Below are 23,844 nucleotides of genomic sequence, written 5' to 3'. Positions count from 1 at the left end.
ATTCTGTACTTTGTTTCAGTATTTTTCAATTAATGGTTTGTGTGATGCTTTAAAATTAGGAAATAACTCCCTTTCATTCTGCTTTTTGTTTTGTTGATATAACATTCCTTTCTGCCATCAGCTGGGAAGTAGGTGGTCCCTGGAACACCTTTTATTGCACCAAATGTTTTTAAATGTTAACCATATTGCATGTACACCTTTCTAATGTGCATTAGGTACCCTCCCTTCTTGAATATAGTAGCTCATACCCAATTTTGCTTTTTCATGATGATTAAGGCTCATTATTATAAATTTCAGCGACCACTGTTTGCTAAAATGCAGTAATGCCCTCAGCTGTTATTGAGAGTTGTAGAGCTCAGTATGGCCTCAGAATGTTATGCCCTCTAAATTCTTATATCAGATCTTCCTGTTTTTCTCTTCTCTGACATAAGTTGTCTGGTACTTAGATCCAGACATTAAATTTTAGAGCTACAAGGTAAGATTGCTTAGCCTAATGCCTTCATTTTGTAGATTAGGGATGGGAGCCCAGAGAGGTTGCACTGCTTGCCCATGGTCACACAGCTAGTTAGGGCTGGGGTAGGAACAAGGTAAGGGTTAATTTACTCCCAATCCAGTGGTCATTCTACCAGACAACACTGTTTACCTACAGATTCTTCTCCTTGTGTAATTTTCTTTTAAATCCTCACCTGAGGATATTTTTCTATTGTTTTTTTTTTTTTTTAATATATTTTACTGAATTTTTACAGAGAGGAAGGAAGAGGGATAGAGAGTCAGAAACATCAATGAAAGAGAAACATCGATCAGCTGCCTCCTGCACACCTCCCACTGGGGATGTGCCTGCAACCAAGGTACATGCCCTTGACCGGAATCGAACCTGGGACCCTTCAGTCCGCAGGCTGATGCTCTATCCACTGAGCCAAACTGGTCAGGGCTCTATTGTTTTTTTAAAAAAATATATATTTTATTGATTTTTTAGAGAGAGGAAGAAAGAGGAATAGAGAGTCAGAAACATCAATGAGAGAGAAACATCGATCAGCTGCCTCCTGCACACCTCCTACTGGGGATGTGCCTGCAACCAAGGTACATGCCCTTGACCGGAATCAAACCTGGAACCTTTCAGTTCACAGGCCGACACTCTATCCACTGAGCCAAACCGGTTAGGGCTTTCTATTGGTTTTTAGAGCAAGTGGAAGAGAGAGGGAAAGACAGAAATATTGATGTGAGAGAAATACATTGATTGGTTGCCTCCTGCAGGAGCCCTGACCAGTAGGCCGGGGAGGAGTCTGCAACCAACGTCCGTGCCCTTGACCAGTGTTGAACCTGGGACTCTTCAGTCTGCAGGCCGATGCTCTATCCACTGAGCCAAACAGGCTAGGGTACATTTTTGCTCTTAATGTGTAGTTGACATAAAGATAAATTGGGAGCAAGATGAAATAAACACAGAAGTGAACAAACAGTCTGATGGCCGCAAGTCCTGCTACTATCATAAGTCACTTTACTTCCTTGAGTCTCAGTTTACCTTTTGTGAAAGGATGTGGTTGGATGAATCATGGTAATAACTAACATTTACTGAGTTCTTACCATGTGCCGGGGACTATTCTAAGTTCTGATGTGAATTATCTTATTTAATTCTCACACAAACCCAAGGAAGATCTGGGTGGTAAGCCTCCTATTACATGGGAAAAACTAAATCACAGCAGTGACCTAGTTTACCAGAAGTCCTTTAGCTAGCAAGTAGCAAAGTCAAGATTCGGTCACCATGCTCTTTTCTGGATGATCTTCCTGCTCTCTTTAGCTGTAAAGCCTAAAGATTCTGGGTTTGAGTGGTAACCAAGAGCTAAATTTTTGAGCACTTACTACATATACCACGCAATAGTGTCTCATTTAATCCTATCAGGAGGCAGGAGCTATTATCAGCCTCAGTTTATAGATGAAACTGAAACACAGAGAGAGGTTGAGTGGCTTGCCCAGTCTTATAGCTGGTGAGTGGCAGTAGGAAGATTAGAAACCAGGCCGACTTCAGTGCCTGCCAGCTTTGCCACTATGTATGCCTTGTTGCCCAAGAATGAGTACTCGAGTATCTGAGCCACAGTGTAATGTGAGTTTGGTAACATTTATTTTTGCTGACTAGAGATTGTGTGTGTGTGTGTGTGTGTGTGTGTGTGTGTGTGTGTGTGTACATACCCCCTGCTGCAAACATGCATGTTCACATGTGGAAGCACACTCCTAATGATTTCTTAGCTGTGTTAGATGAGGGGTAGAAAACACTCATTCCAAGCATATACATGAGAGAAGTGAATTTATTGCAGGAGATGATGAGGCATGAATTGGGGATGTTGGGGACGATGGCTAACAGGAAAACACAGGCCCTGACCAAAGGGGTAGCTGATCATGGACTGGGCTCAGCCAGCTGCTGCCTTGCTTTTCCAGTCTGGAAAATGGACTCAGTGTTGCTGCATTTTTCTAGAGAAACCAGAAGTTTAGATTTTTAAAACCAGAAAAGTGTTTCAGAGCTGATTTTTAAATCATCATAACTCATTAGAATTATTTGAACCAATAACTTCAAACCGTACTGTGACCATTCAGAGACATTGGCACACTGTGGTTAGAAGAAAGGCCCAACCTCTGTCTTCCTGGTCCATTCCGTCCTATTCAGGGGGCATCGTGGTACTTTGCAGTGGAGAGAAAGTTGAATTACTAAGTGTACTTTTAAGAAATAACTGTCTTGTGGGGCTGTAACATAATCAGAAGGCCTGACTCTGTGGACTGTAAGGAGTCATGGCTTCTGATTTCATTGTGTCCTCCGCACTGGCATCCCAGTCTGTGGACATCTGATCCTGAATGGGGCTGTGCCGTGTGGGCTCACCTCTGGGACTTTTGGAAGCTACACCCACCCCCCCACCCCTGAACCTTCATTCAGGCACGCCCCTGGCAAGACTGTGCAGAAGTCCCCGCATAGAGTGTGCAGTTGCTATTACTGATAGGAATTTGGCATTAGAAAAAAAAAATTGATATCCTCTTCTGAGAAATGCATAATTTCTCCAACACTCGGTCACTCGGTTTTGGTTTCCAAACTGCCCAGGAAGTTCCTTACAGCTGCTGAGTATTTACTTTCGGGAGCAAGGTACAGGGGTGGGTTGATGACTCCCTTCTTATAAAATTAGCTTTTCCTTTCTATCTTTTTAGCCTTCAGGCTTTCACTTTTGATTCCTTTAGTACAGTGGTCGGCAAACTCATTAGTCCACAGAGCCAAATATCAACAGTTCAGCGATTGAAATTTCTTTTGAGAGCCAAATTTTTTAAACTTAAACTTCTTCTAACGCCACTTCTTCAAAATAGACTCGCCCAGGCCGTGGTATTTTGTGGAAGAGCCACACTCAAGGGACCAAAGAGCCGCATGTGGCTCGCGAGCCGCAGTTTGCCGACCACGGTTTTAGTACAAAGGTTTCTGAGTACCTAACTCAGCCCCTAAAACTTGTTCATTTCTAATGTCCTCTTCACCACAAAAGTCAGAGGTTCACTACAAGGGGAGAGTCTCCCTTCCCTTGCCTTTGCGATTACTGCCTATTATGTGTTGCCAGCCTAACATCAAAGGGCAACCGAGGCATGGTATTTATCCCAACTGATAACAGTCCTTTAAAAACATTATTATATTATAAATGCCCTACCTGCATGATATTATTTAATAAAAAAATAAATATCAACTTGCGGTGCCAGGGTCTAAATTTGTCTTGGAAATATTATAGGCAGATGTATTTCCAGATGCTTCAAATAATGGGAAATCGTGAAAACTTGAATCAGGGTCTCTGGCCTTCAATGTGTTTCAGTTTGCATTTTGATAGCAGCTTAGAAATGTTATTGCTTGTTTTGTCACAGACATAATTCACATCTTTCTTCAGGCACTGTAAACAAGAGAAATGGTTTAATGGCCCCATAAAGGCACTCTGCTGATGGCTGAGATTAGGCCCTTTAGTAATGGATGTTGGGTGTGTGCATGTGTGAGTGGTGTGTGTGCAGTGGGGGTGGGGAGGCTCGGAAGAGGTAAATGTACTGGAAAAGGACCTGTGAGAGGCCCTGATAGATGCAGCAGCAGTGCATGCTGCTTTTTTTGTGTCTTGGAAGAGGATGTGACACTCTTATCCTTATTTGTAAACAAGCCTTCCCCTTTGCTTCTGAGTTGTACTAATTGAGGTCATTGCTCTCCATTTATCACCTGAAATTGAAGTGATATTAACTTTAAGTGAATGCCTTTCATCTAGAGAGTGTATTCCTAACAACATATATTTACATAGAAGGCTGCATGCAATTTTCATGCCATGCTTGTATCTGGTCTTAAATAATCTAATTTATGTATACCATTTACTTTTTTAAAATCTTTTTACAGAGATTTTTTTTAAAAAGTTCACTGCTATAGCCAAGTGAAAAAAAATTTATAAGCACTTCAGTGTCCACAGAATGATTTGTTTTGACTTTCTTAGTTGTAGTTTGTAGATAAGTGTAAAAAATTCTTCACGTTATACATAACCATGTTCTAAGTACATGCCTTGAAATTCCTCAAAGCGCATACATTTGTAACGTTTTAGAGCCTCAATATTGTGTATGTTTCTCATCATCTTTTTTTTGTGTATATCCTTGTAAATTGGCTACACAAGTCCACACACTAGCTTTTGAGAGTCAGAGTAGAGAGTTAATAAAGCACAATTAAATGTCCCTTGTTAGTGAATATAGCTGTACCCTGTCATTAGCAGATGTCACTGTACCATTCCTCCACTTCAGTGTTTTCTTCCTCCGTTTTCATTCCAGACCACCACCTGTAAGGATCAGCAAAGCTTCTTCTGCAAAGGGTCAGATAATAAGTATTTTAGACATTGCTGGTCACAGAGTTTCTGTCACATATACTCCATTGATACTCAAAGAGCACCAAGACTATCCTTAAACAAATGGTTGGGCAGTTTTATTTGTTCCAATAAAACTTCATTTACCAAGAGAGGTGGGAAGCCGGATTTGGCCGGATTTGCCAACCTCCGTTCTAGAACATTGTACAGTAGACTATTCTAAAACAGAATTTTTAAGCAGACCAGACATCTCAACGTCAAAATCAGGAGACCGCCAGCAAGGTTCTGTATTCCTAGCTAGATTTGCTTTAAAAAACAAACAAGACGTACAGATTTGATTCAGAGACCTGGTTCTGCTTAGAGAAGCAATTAAAAATGTGGTATGTTTCTCCTCCCTGCGTAATTGTTTTATACTCACAGAAATTGCTACTCTATTTCAATTTTATGATGAGTTGAGAGCAGAGTGAAAGGTCAGCCCCAAGACAACTGATCATCGTATTTATATTCACTGTCCCCATGTAGAAGGGGGCCATCACGGGTGACATTTAGGTATCAGAGTCCAGGGGAAGCTGTAGATGCTGGAGAGCCACAAATTTCTGTCAGTGGAATCTGACTGGTGTGAATTTGTAAATGCCTTTGGTCATAGTGACAAACTGAGAAAAGGCAGGAGGCCTAAACACAAGAACAAAGGCTCTGAGAAGTTGTTTTCATTTCGATTCAGGTGCCGAGGATACATTATTAAGGCCGTGTGTACAGAAATATGCATTGCACACATACACACTAATCAAACTTAAAGAAGACTTTCCTCTCTGTTTATTAGAGAAAACTTAAAAAAAAAAACACAAAACAAAACAAAAAAACACACCTAGCCCTAACCGGTTTGGCTCAGTGCATAGAGCGTCGGCCTGTGGACTGAAGGGTCCCAGGTTCGATTCCAGTCAAGGGCATGTACCTGGGTTGCAGGCACATCCCCAGTAGGGGGCGTGCAGGAGGCAGCTGATCCATGTCTTTCTCTCATCGATGTTTCTAACTCTCTATCCCTCTCTCTTCCCCTCTGTAAAAAATCAATAAAATATATTAAAAAAAAAAACACACCTAAATAAAACTCTGAACTTCTGTGAACTCTTGATAGTAAGACTTTATCTTTACATCTTCTCTCTCCAGCTCCATAGTCACTTCCCGCCCCCTCTAGCACCTGGCATAGTATCTGGGCCACAGCAGATGCATGGATTAATGAAGAAAAGGATGGATAAAGAAACATCTGATGAATATTATAGTGGTGTTCATGCGAGAAATAAATCATAAGGATGTTTATTTGAATTATATGCAAAGGGTTCAAAAGTTGCAGCCAAAAAAGCTCAGAGCTCATAATTCTTAACCTATTGTAAGTTCTAGGTCTTTGGTTTGACATGAAGCTTAGTTTCTTAATGCTTTCACGGTATTTGCAAAATGGGGAGATGAAAATAAATATCCTTCTTGTTTTAAATGATGAGAATAAAATACAATAGGTAAAGATTATTGGAAATGTTATAATACCATGTAAATTGGAGGGTTTTTTCCTGTTTAAAGCGTCGTAGCCACGGCTTTCTATCACAATTCCAAACTCAACCACAATTCATTAAGTGGACACCCATAGTTAGACCTATTATCTTTCTTAAATTTACAAGACATCATCATCTTCACTGTAGACAGATAAACCGAGCCGAGCCGGTGTGGCTTAGTGGTTGAGCACAGGAACCAAGAGGTCATGGCTTTGATTCCAGGTCAGAGCACATCCCCATGTGGCAGGTTCAATTCCCAGTAGGGGGGCGTGTAGGAGGCAGCCAATCAATGATGTTTCTCTACCATCGATGTTTCTATCTCTCTCTCCCTCTCCCTTCTTCTCTCTCTAAAAAAAAAAAAAAAATCAGTAAGAAATATAAACCAAAATTTGATTCATAGATTTCATCGTTTAGTCTTTGGGCTAAACATGAACCAGTCAGTGATAACAAACATGGTCTGTTTTCATTCTAATGATACTAAAAAATGCTCTTGTGCCACCTTTGTTTAGGAAATTATTTTGCTCTGTGCAAATTTAAAAAGACATGATCTTCATCTGTCTTTTTAGGTGTTTAAGTGTGATTTAATACATGTCTACCCTCAGCCAAAGAGGTGGTCCTATGCCAGCATTGTTGCGCTTGGAAAGCACAGGTCGTGTCTCTGCTCCAGTGGAATGAGGACAGGAGTGTGCCTCCGTTCCAAAATATCAGCGGAAACAAATGGGAGCAAGATGATGCCTCATAGTTCATAAATCTAAAACCAAAACAGTTACTGAGTTAACAAGTAGTTTGCGATGAATACCCTAACCCCAAGTAAACGTTTTGAATTAAGAAGTGGTTAAGTCTATTTTGGAAGTGCATTTTTCAAAGCCCTGGTATTTTGGAGCTCTTAGATTTAACCATTAGAAGAACACAGTCATCACTAGTCAGCCTTAAGGTGTGGTTTTAAAGGTCAAGCAGCCATCTAAGGGAAATGCAGGCTACAGCTCTCCAGTGTTCTTTCTGCTTCTTCCTCGTAAAGATCTTCCTGGCCAGAGGAGTTGGGGGTCATTCCAGTTTGCTTGGAAACATGTTTGAGGGATGCCTGAGGAAGACTGCAGACTTCCTAGATAAATGATCGGAACAGTCTGAAGTCAGGAATCCAGACATAATGGAACATCCTTTTGAACCGTCCCTTCTTTGTACATGAAACGAAGGAGTTAACTCCGTTGATGTGATGCACTTGAAGAAGGAAAGGTTCACTTTAATTAAGACTACCAACAAGGCCGATGCCGGGAGCTCTGTGTTCCAGACCCAGCATGGACGGTACAGCAAGTGGAATGAAATGTCTAGCAGCCTCGGCAGCAGGCTGGAGCCGTGTTCAGCGCAAGTTAATTTAATTAGTGTTGATCATGACTCCAGATGATGGTGATTTGATAAGGAATAATTTAGTACTTAACAGCCTTTTACATGCACCAACTCCATGTGGGAAGGTAAAGCAAATTGCACAAAATGAATGTGCTGCTTTGCCTGTGCCCGTGCCAGTGAGCTGGAAAACTGCCTGTGAGCAGACGCTCAGGCTCTCAGGCCCGTGATGAAATACCCAACACGTACTCAGCCCAGCCCTCTCTCCTGGGAGTCTCTATCCTACCCTTATCTGAGAATAAATAAGTCACTTTTGTGATATAGGATCTCCAGGAAGCAGGAAGGTGAACACGAGGACAGTCAAGTAGTGCGTGGTCCTTGTGTAAGATGTTGGAGTTCTTTAGCGTGGCTTCTCTCTGTTTTCCTCACTCGCAGCAATTAAAAAAAATCCCAGCCAACTCACATTCATTGGATTACTTCTTTGGCGCATGATTAGAAAAATAGAATCACAGTTCCAAGAGCCCATAATGATGAAGAGGCCCACACACGTTGAATGTGTTATCCAGAGGGTAGGGAAACCCTCAAGTTCCGGAAGTAGAGGACCTGTGAGAATTCTTGAGTGTTGGCATCTAACAAAAAGGAAGACATTGTTTTTGTTTTCGTTTAAGTCTTTTCAAGTCCTGGACCCATTTCCATGCAGCTCACCCTGGATCCAGGTGGTGCCAAGTATCCCAGCGGATTTGAGATTAATCCAGTTATGACAATCACCTAGAAATTTTGTGACCTACAGAAGCCTGATATATATCCCAGCCTTGGAGAATCAGAGCTTCTGGGAATGGTATATTAGTTTGCTAGGGCTGCCATAACAAACTGCCATAAGCTGGGTGGCTTAAACAACACACATGTATTGTTTCAGAGTTCTGGAGGCTAGAAGTCTGAGGTGAAGGTGTGGGCAGGGTTCTGGGTGCTGTGAGAGAGTCTATTCTGTACCTTTCTCCTAGCTTGTGGGGGTTTGCCGGCAATCTTTTGGCATTCCTTGGCTTGGAGAAGCATCAATCTGATCTCTGCCTTCATCTTCACATGGTGTTCTCCTGTGAGTGTCTCTGTACCCTAATTCCCCTTTTTTGTAAGGACATTAATCATATTGGATTAGATCCCACCCTGATGACCTCACCTTCATTTGTCTACCGAATAAGGGCACGGGTGAAGTACTAGGGTTAGGACTTCAGTATATGAATTTTATAATACGGAGTCTGGAAATGTTTGTTTTGCGTTATTTGTGTGTGTTTTTTAAGTTACCTGGGTAATTAGATTGTTGGCCAGATTTGGGATTCTGAGTTTATGTATCAACTTTCCTCTGATAACACTTGGGGGCGGTGGGGGGGGGGGGCGAATCCTTATATCCTTTCTTCTAAAGCCAATTCAGGAGGTGCCTGAAAGCATCTGAAAACCCTAGAGCTCAAGACAGACAGTGGGATGATCACCACCAGGATACTTCTAGTTTGATACTATTGGGCATTTTGATAGGAGGCTACTGTCAGGCTAGCAGCCACTCCTGATGGTGCCCCAAACTTGTCATTCCTCCCCTTCCTCATCAGGAATTATTTATCCCATGCAATTGAAGCACATTCTCAGATGTCTGCTGAAACAGGAAGCCAGATGCATTGAAATAGCTTCATTTGTATAGCATTGCTTGATGCCCCTCACATTTTTAAGCTTTTTGCTGAGATATGCATTTATTGTAATTTTGCAGATGTATGTTATCAAATAAGCACCATGTAGAGCAAGATCTAAAATATTTCCAGCACTGTAACCGGTTACCAGTGCCCTTTCCATTCTCATGTCTATTTTTTCTTTATCTTTTTACCAGTTTTCCATGTATACTAAAACTTTAGTTGTCTGAAAGGATCTCTAATAGGTAATTTTAGTATTTCATCTAAAAGAATAAAGAATATGTAGTGTTAAGAATTGTTTTTAAAGCTATGATTTCCTTCAGATATACATGTCTTCTAGCCATCATATTTTATGTGATCTTTGTATTTGTATAAAACATTAATGAATATAAGCATCACCATATGTTGTCATATGAAAAAGGAGAAAACATGTGATAGAGAATGATTGTTTTATGGTGGATTACAAATGACAAATAACTGTCACATTTTTCATATTTCATCCTCAGAATTCCGGTAAGTAGATAGGCAGGTACTTTATCTCTATTTTACAAATGAGCATTGCCTTCAAAGATGTGGAGATTTTTGCCCAAATTATCACTGGTTTCCAGTGGACCTGCACCTAAATTTTCTTTCTCATATTTGCCATTCTATTAAACCATTACTATTGATGGACTCGAGATATTTTCCTCTCAATAATGCTTAAAATTATGTTTCAGTCTTCAGTTAATTCTTTTGTATTTTTTTATGTTCCATCTTCAGTTAATTCCTTTCTATTTTTTTCTTTTTCTGTTTTAATCCTTGGAAACCTTCCTGAAATGTTTTCAAAACATACTTTCTGAAAGCAGAGCTTTTAAAATTAATATCAGCTAAGCAAATTACAAGTGATTCCCTTAAAGTAAGGAGAGTTCAAGCATGAATTTTGTTAGACAATAAACAGAAAAGCAGGATACAGAGATTCTCCAGAATCTTCTTCCATGAAATAAATGAAATGTGATTTTTCTTTTCTATGGCACTTAATATGTAATGTTAGTGACAGTTTAACCAAGAGAAGTAGAGCAGGTTAATATACTTAATTCTTAACTGCATTTCATTTTTGTGGGTATTTTTGTTTTGTTTTGTTTTCTAGTGGCTTTCCATGGCCTACCACTGAAAATCAAGAAAGAACCCCACAGTCCATGTTCAGAACTCGGCTCTGCCTGCAGTCAAGAACACCCCTTTAAATTCAGCTATGGAGAAAAGTGCCTGTATAATGTCAGGTAAAGCAATCAGGTGTATATGGGATAGTGGTTCTTATCAATACAAAAAATCCAGAATCTAATATAAAATCTCAAGTCAACTTTTATGAGTCATATCTTCAGCATATAATTAGGTAATGTGTTTAGAAGAACTCCAGAAAACCATTTACCATCCAGTCACACACTTTTAGAATAACTTTAAAGCAATAATTTTCATGCACAGTATTGGTTGCTTTTCCTACTCAGTGATGTATCCTGGGTGGGAAAAGAGGGTCTTACTTGGCCTAAGCAGCTATTGAAAGTTCTTATTAGAATGAATGCATTATGCACTTTAGATAGAGTTTGTAGAAAAAAAAGAAACATTTGGCATGTCTCAGCAGTACATTAGTTATCTGACAGGCTTTGCAGATGATCTATAAGATGTGTTTATGGACAATTGTAATAAAGTTAGAATTTTATAAGGCTTAGCAGAGGCTATTATCTATTAAAAAGGCCAGTTGTTCCTTCTGATGATAATAAAGGGTGGAGCAATAAAAGTACATTGTTCATTTGTTAGAAAATTTGATAACATACATGTTCATTAAAAACCCTTCACAGTAAATTGCATTCTGCTACTTTTCATATTGGCCTCTAATTGCATAAGGAAGAAGTTGGCTCTGTGTATTGAGTATTATTACTCTCAATTATAGGGGGAACTTGGTTCTTAAAAGGAGTTAGGCTGGAAACTTAAAAAATGATTATAAATATTTGCCGTTTTATAAGTTAGGTGGATTCAAGTGCATAATACATTATGATCTAAATGGATCTTACATTTTCTTATATGTTTACTACCTATACTCTATACCAGGATATATAAGATTCAAGAAACTTAGATTTGTGTAATCTCCCAGCAGCTGACCAATGCTTACATATTCTATTACTGTTCATTCTTGCACACTCAAACTTGTCTTTTATATCTGCTTTTCTAGGAGGGTTACCAGAGCCTGAAATTATGAGCCAGTTCAATTAAAACTACAAAGCTGTTATAAAAAAGATGTCCTGGGGATGCTAACCATTAAAGCATACTCGGTTTAGATAAAACAATATTGACCCAAGTTTCATCTTATAGTGTTTCTAGTGTTTATATTCTCTCAAGAGTGTTATGTATTCACAGAATAATTATCTAACATATTGAAGAATGTTTAATTAATAAGCCAAATAGATACAGAATTGTCATTGAATTTCAGCATTGATCAGAAGTGTGTATGAAATAACCACTGCTTTATATGGTATATCTAATATCCATAAATCAACAGTAGAGGAATTGACTGAATATTTTGAGGTTCTTCCTGGGGACCAATAATTCCCACAGGGATCTATGGATTAAATTCTGGTACTTCCTTCGACAAACAAACTGTAAATATAACATTTCATGGGGGGAAAAGTAATATCCTAGAACAAAGGATATATCATTTTTTCTTTTTACCTGAGAAAGAGTTAGGTGAACCATTTTATAGAAGTAGATTCTCATTTAGAAATATTGGTAAAGAAAACAAGTAGAACTGAACATAATGAGTACCATTAGCTGTACTTAAAGGCAAGAACAGACTTAAACAGCATATACTACTTCACTCCTATAAAGTATTCTTACATTCATATGTCATTCTCTTGTATCGATGGAGCAACAGAACAAATTATTACATTAGTCAAAGCAAAAAGAAATGTTTTTATTTTAAAATAAAAATATGTATTGATGAATTCTTTTTATGTTACAAGGAAATACAGTATTTTAACCTGGAAAGATCTCCTTAATTTGGAAATATAAGTAAAATTTGTTTTTAGTAAAATATTTTTTAGATCACAAAAATTAATTAGAACACATCCTTGAAAGGCATACATAGGAAAATCAACCGAAATTCATAAACAAGCTCACTCATTTTATTCCTTTGCAAATGTTTAGAAGTTAGATTATGACAATAGGATGTTATCCTTAAGAACATCATTTTGTTCTTATACTCCGAGAAAGTTTAAATATATCAGAGAGATTTTAATTTGCTCCATTAATCTTTATTATCCCATTTGAGGAAGTTAATAGCAAGCATCATTTATTTTATATAAAAAATGAAAATAAGGCCAAAGCATTGCCTTCTTAAAATTTTACCACAAATAAAGTCAAGCCAGGTATGATCTCCATCTTATTAAACTGATGTTCTTGTTCTGAAATCTAATGTAATATAGAAGAATTATAATATCAGGGTAATTTAATGAAGTAGAAAAGATCTATGAAACTTGCTCCAGGAGACATATCAAGAATAGATGGAAATTATGCCACTGCTTTCATAGATAGTGCTTTTTCTCATACTAAGTTGTTTGTATATATGTTAAAGACATATACATTTTATATGTATGCGGTTACTAATTTATTACTTATTCTGTTTTCTGTTAAAGTGTGTGCCAGTTTTGAAGATTACATGTTCTAGAATTACAAACACCAAAAGACATGAAATTCTAACTTCTTTATGACTTACGCCTAAAATGTTTTGTTGTTTCCTTAGGTTAGAATTTTTTTTTTTAATTTCTCCAAAGAAACAAATATTCTCTCTTTTTTTTTTCCTTATGCCTTGGGTAGTGCCTATGATCAGAAGCCACAAGTGGGAATGAGGCCCTCCAACCCCCCAACGCCATCCAGCACTCCAGTGTCCCCACTACATCATGCATCTCCAAACTCAACTCACACTCCGAAACCTGACCACACCTTCCCAGCTCACCTCCCTCCATCACAGCCCATGCAAGACAGCAGATACCCCATGGATCACAGGTATATTGCAAATACTGTTTTTGTCAAAAATAGTTTTTAGTATTCGTGGAAGAGCTTCTGTTACCAATTCCTAAGACCTATAGTAGATTGAGGGTGAACATATTAATTTTGCGCATCTGGGCAAAATATTTTTAGGAAGAGCTTGCCCTCTCTATAGTTATAAATAATTTGTGAAGAAGGTCACTTATAAAGAGTCCTTTTATAAACATTTAAATTTGTTGCTAAAATGGAAAATTAATCTATGTACTGACATTTGAACACCTCCCCTTTGCTTTGCCTGAATTAAATTGCTTCACTCACACTTTAAATCAGATCATGGCATTTTTTTATGAGCATATGTGTGTACTTGTTCTATAAAGTTAGGAGACTAATTTTAGTAGGTGGCTTATGGAATTAGGTTCGTTACCTTAGTTTGAATAGCGTAACTGTACACAGTTTTGCAGAGCAGAACTTATTTGATTAAAATCATTTTCCATACTTTCCATGTTATGAATATTTAATGCTAGTAGACATACGACCCTGGACACTGAGAATATAAAGTTAAAGAGATAGAGGTCAAATTATTATTACTTGGAAAGGAGCAAAGCAAGGACCAGAGCATGGAACTAGGAAGAATGCTGTGGTAGATTATTCCTGACTCCTAGAGAGGAGTAAATTTACATTTGAATAAAATGTGAGGAGACTTTTAGAGGCCTTAATACAGCTTAAAACACAGGTTGATTATGTACCTCATTTTTCCTTCCCCTTCTACCTTGTACTTCTATAGAACCAGTGGTATGCTTGTAAATATTGAACAACAGGCTCTATGGGAGAAAACCCAAAAGACCTGATCTGTAGGCGTTTGATATAAATATTCCCCCATGGCTGACCGCAAGCTATCAATGTGACAACCTCGAATGTAGAATTGGAAAGAGAGGTGCAGTAGCACTCCATTTTATAGTATTTCTACCATATAGATGCTATAGTCATACCTCAAGGACAAAATTAATAGTAACACTTAATTAGGGAGTGATGAGGTTTGAATATTAATAGCCTCTGTTTGTAATGTAATTTTTTAAAAAATATGTAAATTTACATAATTTACTTCATAATGGCTGTTTTTTAACAACTGACTTACAGAATTTCTGAAAATTTAATAATAAGCCAGGACAAACTGACTCTGACACTATTAGGAAAAGAACTCAGCCAAAGTCATCCTCTATATCTGCAGATGTGCAACTCGCTGAAAAGAAGGGAGTACTCAGATCTGCTTTTTCTAGGTTATTTACACCATCTCAGTCTCACATTCAGTCCAACGCTGTTGGTGTGAAGGGCTAAGATGAAAGCATTCTTTCCAGTGTGAAACTAAGCTGCATCATGTCTACCTTTGTTTCCATCACGAAGTCCTCTCTTGCTTTAGTTACTAAATGCTCCCAGTGATTTTGCCTTCACACCCGATAGACTTGAGACCTCGTCAGCACGCAATGGTATGTGCATCTGTGTAAACAGTTTCATAAATACAGATGAAAGAAATCCCATTGCAGGGTGGGCCATTAAACAGATGCACATTGTGCAGGGCTAAGAAGGAAAAAGAGTGAACAAAAGAAGAAGCCAGTGTATTTTGTCCACTTCTGTTGACTTCCCAGAGTTCTTCATACCTGAGGCTCTCACTCTTCAAATGAGTGCCAGAATTCTGAGTTGTAGAGTTGGCTCTGTGCAGAAAAGCTATTTCTATGGAAGGTGGCTGGTGAACAAGCAGTGTGCCTGTTTTTAGGTGACCTAACTTGAAATGCTTTAGCCAAATCCATTTGAGTTTCTCTACTTGAAGTCAAATACCTGAGACTGAGAACAGCCGGTCCGGAACTACTAGAGGAAAGCTCAGGGTCTTTTCCCACTGCCCCCCATCGTGTTTTGAGGACAGTACCAGCTGGCCAATCCCAGGAAAATCTCTGAAGCCGTATGTTTCTGAGGAGGATTTCTTGGAGGGCTCGAGCCAACAAATGACAGTCCCTCAGTTATAAATGGCAACTCTTCTCTGGGAACAGATCCTTTCTCCAAATAGCCCCCTCCAGCCTGGGCACCTCGCCTCACTCGGGGCACCCCCTGCGTTCTTTCCATGGCTCATTCGGCTCTTCAGGTCAGCCCTTTGGCTCTTTTTTCTGAACCTGCTGAGAAGGAGCCTGGTCTCTCTTCTCTCTCTTTCCCACCCGTTATAGACTGTGTTCCTTTACCCAAGAGTTCATCACCACGCTGCCCTTACTTAATAACACTCTTCCAGAAGCTTCTTGAGTGACCTTCTCTTTCTGGTAGATCAGCTGCTCATAAGAATGACATGTCAACATAAGAAACATTCGAACCTGTGAAGAATTTTTGTGAGTGTGAGCCAAACTGTCCACAATTGCCAGGAAGTGAAATCTCTGAGATAATGCTTGGAAAGTGGCAGTTTTACACCTTATTTTATACATTGCAATCAAAAGAGATGATGTAAGTGGGTTACGTGAAATCCACGGGTGAGAGACTAAGGAGGTGGGAGAAAGCAAAGCAGGGGTGGGGGTGGAGGAGACCTCTGGGATTGGATGAAAAGTCAAATGATACACAATACATCTTTTACATAGATGGGTACAGGATAGTTAAGTCAACAATGAACATGATAAAACAAAGATAATTTATGGTCTCTGCCCTGGTGTATTGGTTGTGCCCTGTGAGGTCTGGAAAAGGGGAGTTACCCTGACATTCCCAAGGCATGTTATCATATATGCAAAAGACAATAGACAGGCTTGGTTAAGGTAAAGATTGACCTTTGTCAGGGAAGATACCGACTTATGACATGACTACCCATCATAACTGCTTTTAGTTAAAAAAGTTTTAATTTCAAGCCACGCTTTGTGGTTACTTTACTTCTCTGAGTTTGCAAGACCTCCATGCAGACCTTCCTTGAGCTAGTCAGTTAGCATGTGGCCCTTTTTCATGCACAGGCATCACTAACTTGCAGCTCCCTAGGAAGCACGTGTGTGATAGGAGACGTGGTCCTCAGAACGTACCAACTGGAATCAGGTTCATTCCTAAAAATAAATGGCTTGATTCCTTACAAAGCTTTTAGTACACGTGTTGACTTCCTTTCAAGGCTTCCTGGGTGAGCTGGGTTCTTATTTTAACTTCAAGTTATAATTTTCTGATTCACTCCTTGACAGTTCTTAATGATAATTTATGTGTTGTGTGTTTTTTTGTGTTTTTTTTTTTTCTAATGAAATAAGCAATGGAAGGGAAATGAGTGCACTGCCAGTAAGTCTCATTGTTTTTGCAATATCAGAGTTTCTAAGTTTATTTTCTGCAGGTGTAGGTGGGATTCTGGTACTTACCAGGGCAGCTGAGGAGACTAGAGTTAAATCACAGGGTTCAGGCTTCTTGGAAATGCTAAGCAACTGCTTTGCAATTCTTTAGCTTTACCTTATTTTCATTTAACGTTACCAAAATTAAATGTTAAGTTTCCAAATTAAAGTCTCTAAAATGCTTTTAGTGGAGTGAGGGGGGAAGAAGGGAGTTATTTAATAGGCTTCTATTTGCTCATTGTAATGTGGGGTAGGTTATTTTTAAGCACTCCTGGGCATTTTTAGAGCACTTTTAAATCTTTAATTAATCCACATCTTTGTGGTGGGTCAATGATATTATGGATGAGAAACACGGAACCAACCGAGCACAAGACTAGCCAATCGTTATAGAGTTTACCAAGCAGGAAGGAGCAGAGACTCATTCTCGGCCTCCTGCTCAGACCTCCAAACTTCTTCAGGGCCTAACAGGTCCTAAATCTATGCAATGCACCACGCTATTTTCGTCTTTGGAGCTCTGCTGTATATTGTATGCTTATTTTGATCAACTTGAGATTTCATTAGAAGCTATTAGAAGCCAATGTGTTGTGTTACTGTTTGGTAGTAAAGAGATGGTCTTTTAAAAATAAGCGTGGTTTAGTCTCTACATGAGCTAGTTTTACTTATTAGTAGAATATAGCGTTCTTTAGGACATTGTTGAAGATTTAAGAGCCCTGCCCACTTGAGAAGATAGTCATTCCTCTCTTGCTTCCTCAGTAACTGATGGAGGAGGAAGGAAAACCAGTAGGTAGCTTTTTATGTGGTTGCTTTTGTTCGTTTGTGGATTAGTTAGGTAACAGAATTAAAAGGTAAAGGATATAGTTTGAGATCAGATTCTTTCAAATCTTTCCATTTTTTTCCCTAGTATATAATTATTTGAGGCCCTCTTAATATGAAAATTTGTTAAATGATCCCAATTGATTTAGGATTGGGTATTTTTACTCTAAGGGTATGTATTTTCTCAAAGTAATGAACTGTTCTCCTAGGCTTACTCAAAGCACACCTTTAACGTATAATATTGTACCAAAATGATGCTGCTAGTGACTAATTAGAAGGGGAGCACCTGTCATATTAAGATTAAAAAGCACAGTGCTACTGACCCAGGAAAGCGAAATGAAGTAATTATTAAACATTTATGCCTTAGATCAGTTGGTATCATGTTCATTACACAGTTAAAAATTTGTGCCAGTATTTTAAAGAGTATTCCTTGCTATTGTTTTATTTGAAACATGCTCTCTTATTTCCCAGGTTTCGCCGCCAGCTTTCTGAACCCTGTAATTCCTTTCCTCCTTTGCCAACAATGCCAAGGGAAGGACGTCCTATGTACCAACGGCAGATGTCTGAGCCCAACATCCCCTTCCCACCTCAAGGCTTTAAGCAGGAGTACCACGACCCAGTGTATGAACACAACACCATGGTTGGTGGCGCGCCCAGCCAAAGCTTCCCCCCACCTCTGATGATTAAACAGGAACCCAGAGATTTTGCATATGATTCAGGTAGGCCCATGTTTTAAGTTACATTTAAGACATATTTTCACTGGCTTGCTCCTTTGAGTAGTGTTGGCATCAGACTGGATGGCTCCTGACTATTTTTTTGTGTGTGGGATCTTTCTGATTTTACCACTTCTTTGAATCTTTATATGTGAAGGATGGGGCTATCAAACCATTTTGTCATGAACTGGTGGTTGAAATAGTGTCTAGATATGAAACCAGTACAAAGAAGAGTACCATTTGTAAAATTAGACACACTCTCAGCCCAAGAGAGTAAGTAGCCTTGTAATTCTTTTCTGGATTCTGGGCTTTTTTTTTCTATTTGCTACTAAAGGACTATCTAATTAACAGTGTTTACAGAGAGTAATGTTCCGCACTGGGTCACTTATTGCTTATAGCTATTTGTTTGTTTTTTCCTTGTGGCAAGATTCCAAGGGTCCAGAATGAAAGATTCTTACATGCTAGGAGAAGAATACAGAAATACAGATTTTTGGTTTATTCATAGAGCTTAGCTTTAGTCTTCCTGAAGCAGAAAGGCCTTACCAAGTAGTATATCAAGATGGAGAAGGAGTTTTCCTAAAAATAAGGAGTTTTTAAATCTTTTGCAGATGTCACCACTAAATTTGACCTTGAGACTTTAGAAGAATTACTTAACGCATTTGTGTGTAGTTTCTCCTCAAAATCAGGACATCTGCTTTTCAGACATCTCAGGAACTTTTAAAAAAAAGTATAAAATAAAAGCTAATGCTTATATGAAGGGCACCCTGAATTTGCAAGATATTATTAACATTGAAACTGTGGTCATTAGATGGTTGTGGACTTGGAAATGTTTGAAAACAAAATAATTTCCTCTTGTTAGGATGCTAACTTATGAAAGGAACTATTGCTTCTCTAGGAATAATTGCTGAGTTTTTCTATCAGTTTTATTCAAGGAAAGAACATTGTGTCTGAGTTTTGAGTTTCCAACTTGCATAAAACCACTTGCTTTGTTATAAACTGCCTTAACAGCTTGGCAAGAGGGAGCCCTATAACTGAGAATCTCCCCCTGGCCTCTGGCCACCCTTCCTCATTGGGCAAGAAATTCAAAAGAAACTTAAAAAGAGGAACTGCCCACTCAGAGGCCATGCCTCCATTTCTAGGCGGTGCACCAGCTACCCGAGATCCATGAATTCTCTGCCCATCCAGCCCTCCCAGGCCTGGTTTTCTAAAGGCAGAGCACACTGCTCCTGTGTGTACCCCTAAGTCTAAGGAGGTGGCCAAAAGGTAGCTGTTTGTAGGAGGATGAAGATGGAGCTTGGGTTAGCCCTTATGCTTACATGTGAGGCCCCATGGTGTTTGTGCAATGTGGGGTTGAGGAATAGAAAGAGAAGCAAGAAGTGGGGTGAGTTGGGGGTCTGAAGACTGGAAGCTAGCTCCAAATCATCCTATTCTAGGGCTAATCTTAGAAATTTCCCCAAGTTTCAGGTTTAACCTAGCTTTCCAGGTGGTGATGGTGGTATATTTTCAAGGAATGAGAGTAGATAAATAGGCTTAATTACTTATCAGTTTATTTGGTTCAGTTATAATTTTAAAAAATTAAGCATATGGTGGGAAGGCTTTTATTTGAATTCTTGCCCAGACCCTATAATTTGGAGACTATCCTGAAATGTACCATAATGTGTTCAGTTTAGAATCTTTCTTATTTGTCCATGCTTTACGTCCATAATTAAGAACTTTGCAATACAATGGACTTTATTACAGATAGGATTCATTTTTCTCTGTAAATTTCAAATCCTGTTAACTGGTGTTATCTTTATTCCAAATGACATTTTAATTTGCTGCATAGTGTTTGAATTCACCATAGTTTCAAGAAAATTTATGTGGAAATCATATAAAATAGCTCAAATAATTGGTTCAAAAGCACTTGTAGAGCATAACATTGAAAGAGTTTCTTTGTGTGTTGTAGAAATGTGTTGGTTTGTTGTTGTTGTTTTTTGTATAATCCCAGCAAGGTTAACACTGAAACAATTTTCTTGATTTTGTGGAGACTATACTAGTATATAGTATATGTAACATGGTGTTGAGAAGATGTGAACCAAACAAGGAAGCAATTTAAATAATCCAAGGAGGGCAAAAAGAGGAGCTGGTGCTATAAGATTTAATTGCATTACTTATGGGCCATACATAATATGAACTTCAGAGTTAGTCACTGTCTGACTCTCACAGATTTAGTCATTTATAATCTAAAAAGCATAGTCCATGCCTTAGCTCAGATTGTTATACTAAATAAAATGCCATCAGTTGGGAAGCTTAAACAACAGACATCTATTTCTCACAGTTCTGCAGGCTGGGAAGTGCAAGATCAAGGTGCCAGCAGATTTGGTTCCTGGTGAGGGCCCTCTTCCTGGCTTGCAGATGGCCGCTTTCTCACTGTGTCCTCACATGGCGAAGAGACAGTGAGGGAGCTCTGGTCTCTCTTCCTCTTCTTGTAAGGACACCAGTCCCACCATGGGCACCTACCCTGAAGAGCCACTGTAACTAATTACCTTCCAATGGCCACACCTCAAAATACTACCCATGGGGCAATAGGTCTTCAACAGTGGATTTTGGAGGACATAATGATTCAGTCCATAACAGTATCCAATTTTAAATATACCTAGGGTATCTCTTGTAAGTAGACCATATACCTTGTAAATTACAGGTACAATATTTGTTTAATATTTGAGAAGCAGTTAATTTATGTTACTTTCTCCCCTTGCAATTACATTTCAAATTGCTAAACTACAACACCTTTGAATTCTAATTTCAACATTGCCAATAGGATACAGTTGTGTTTTGCTTGAAGCATTGACTAGCAAGGTTTTATCTTCTGGATATGCTCTAAAAAGAACTGTAGCAGCAGTGTAACCAGAGCCTATGAAAAATTAATCAGTGGGTATCAAAGTATTCTACTGGCTATGAAATTGCTGCAAGTAAGTTGACACATCTGTATATAGCATACATTATAGTCAATAAGTATGATCTCCAGGTATTGGTTTTGTTGTCAGTAGTTCTTTCATCCTTGCAGAGAACACATTCAATGACCTTTATAGGAAATCTAACGTATTTATCACTGAACCATTGATTTCTTGGTTCACTTATTGATGGTGAACACGTATACATTAGAAAATATTTTATGTGATTTACAAACAATGTAAAAAATGTTTCCTAGTCAATTTACTCAGGATCTGTGGTCAAAGGATATCTTTTCAGAAGGCCTCTAGAACTCTCTATTGCTTAATTCAATATAACATAAATGTTGTGAATATAAAGTAAGCTTTCCAAGTGAAAAGGCTGCATGATTATACTTCTAATAAAGCCTGACATTAATTATGACATGGGAAATGGAAGGTCTATTAGTTATAATTGTAATTACAGGAATGCAATTTTAACTGCAGAGCATTTAAGCTAAAAAAATGCACAATAGTAGAGTAGAAATTTTTATTCAGGAGAAAAGAGAAAAGCTTGGAGCAGAAGACACTGAGGGGATAAGCAATTGATAGTTAGGGCCAATTTGGTGAACCAGTACAATGGGATCAAGATTATATTGTATTAAAATCTAAATGGTCCGATTACATCTATTACTGTTTTCCTTCTCTTAATCTCTATTTGAATGGTGCTGCACGAAGCAATATACAAGCTTATGGTCGGTTGTTTTTTTTCTAAATTGTACATGATTTTCTCTTTCTTCCTCTAAGGCCAAATAGTGGAATATACATTGAGTGCCTCCTTTGGCGTGCCTTACACAGTACCTATTTTCATAGAATCAGAGTTATTTTCCCATTTTCATGCTTTATCTGTGAGACTTTGCTGGTTCGAATACCCACTGAGACAGATATTTTAGATATTCCATCACAACGTTTTGTTAGCGTTGTTTTAATTGATTTTTTTGTTTGTTTCATTTTTTATTCTTTTGTTAGCTTAGGGTAGTACTTTTAAGGGGTGATAGGCAGATGAAGCTAAAGTTTCATGACTGGGAGGCATCTTCCTAACTAATTAGAGTTATAACCTAAGAGCTGGGTTGAAGACTGGGAAGGATAACTTTTAGGGACATGCAGAAGGTTGCTGAAATGAGAAGGTAGAGGAAAGTACGTAGCTTGAGTTCAGGGGAGGAGGATAAAGTAGAGGGTGGAAAAAAAGTTGACATATGTTTCCAGGAGAAAATGCTTTTTGTATTTTTTTAAGTGTGCTTTCTGGGCCACTCCTGCTGGTACTGATGAGATCTTCTTTCAATTTGAAGACATGTAACATTTATGTGATGGCAAATGTTGTCAGCACTATTTTAAACTGGGAGATTGACACAAGTAGTTGTTTCATAGAATTATAAATATTTACACTCATGAGCTTGTGGAGATCACCTCGTTCATATTCCTTCTCCATGTCCCAGTTGAACCTATCATATGTCCAAGGCTCATCCGAGGTCACCGTCATCAGTTACACAGGTGATTGATGAAACAGCCAACATTAGAACCAAGGCTTTCTTATTCTTAGTTTAGTGCATGTTCAACAGTGTATCTTTCTATGTAATTGTCCAAAATAAACACTTTAATCCATAATTAGCTACATATATCATTGATTCTTTTTTCTAATTTTTGGACTAAATATGTTTCTATGAGGTTTAAAAGCTCTACATTATCCAGGGAAATAGAAGTGTTTGTGTTATGACCAGAGGTATGCTTTTTCTAATCTGGAGGTGTATATTTCACATTAGTAGTCCTCAAATTTATCCTGTTAGGTGTTCACTGATGTAAGATAAGAAAATATAGGACCTCAGATGATATTTAGGCTTAGAATACATTCTATTTCTTTCTTTTTTAAAAAATCTGCACAAGAGTTGAGATTGTTAAGGAAGTGACTTTTCCTAATAGTTCTTCTGGAAAAGTCTTAATTAATAATTAGAAGGAAAAGTGGCAAATTAATGGCATCCAGATCTAAAATTCTGTGATGAAATGAACTTTGAGTTTGTCTGAGCTTTCTATTGGACTTCAGTCTTTAAGTTTGATGGCTTAAAATTTAAACTGGAGCAGTCATTTTTAAACATTTGTCAGCAAATCCATTTTTTTTTTCACCAGAAAGCTTAACAGGGGCTGCAGTATATAAAACAAAAGTAAGGAATTCTAACATTTGGAAAAATAAGATGGGCCTTTCCTATTCTCCATTTTTAAATTAATTTATTCTTCGCCACTGTATCTGGTACTCACATAGGCTCAAGCTGGCACTTTAGTCAAGAGAGTTAAATAGCTGTGGCTTTCTAGAATGGCAAGAGAGGAAATTTTTGTAAATGCCATTCTGTGTTTTGCTGTGTTGGTGGGTTCTCATCTTAGGCATATATATAGTAGGGAGAGCGGGGAAGTAATTTCTAATGTTGCTTCTAGTAAGCATTGCCTGGGATTCTCCTTATAGGGTTTATAATATGGTTTTAAAGTGAAGGTTTTAGGATGTGATCAGTGGATGACAGAGCAAGAAGAACATGATTATTTTCTGCAGCCACATAGGAATATGAATAAGTAGTGCTTTATGTGTTTGGGGATGATTTATTAGGGCCTCACTCAGCTGACTCAGCTTGCACA

General features: G+C 38.4%; 1 protein-coding gene across 4 annotated transcripts in view; it reads left to right on the top strand.

The window, feature by feature from the left end:
• ETV1 (ETS variant transcription factor 1) overlaps positions 1–23,844 on the top strand; it is a gene marked incomplete at its 5' end in the record, with an annotated part of 86,946 nt that overhangs the window by 34,873 nt on the left and 28,229 nt on the right. For all 4 annotated transcript variants that reach the window (XM_080666652.1, XM_080666653.1, XM_080666655.1 and 1 more), the window contains 3 exons: positions 10,517–10,646; positions 13,234–13,422; positions 18,015–18,262. In XM_080666652.1, coding sequence (XP_080522778.1) covers positions 10,517–10,646; positions 13,234–13,422; positions 18,015–18,262 — 567 coding nt within the window. The remainder of the gene's footprint in view (positions 1–10,516; positions 10,647–13,233; positions 13,423–18,014; positions 18,263–23,844) is intronic.

This window comes from Plecotus auritus, assembly GCF_963455305.1.
Source record: "Plecotus auritus genome assembly, chromosome: 4".
NCBI classification, from domain to species: domain Eukaryota; kingdom Metazoa; phylum Chordata; class Mammalia; order Chiroptera; family Vespertilionidae; genus Plecotus; species Plecotus auritus.
Note: the sequence above shows the minus strand (reverse complement) of the source record. Positions and strands in the feature narration are given on the sequence as shown.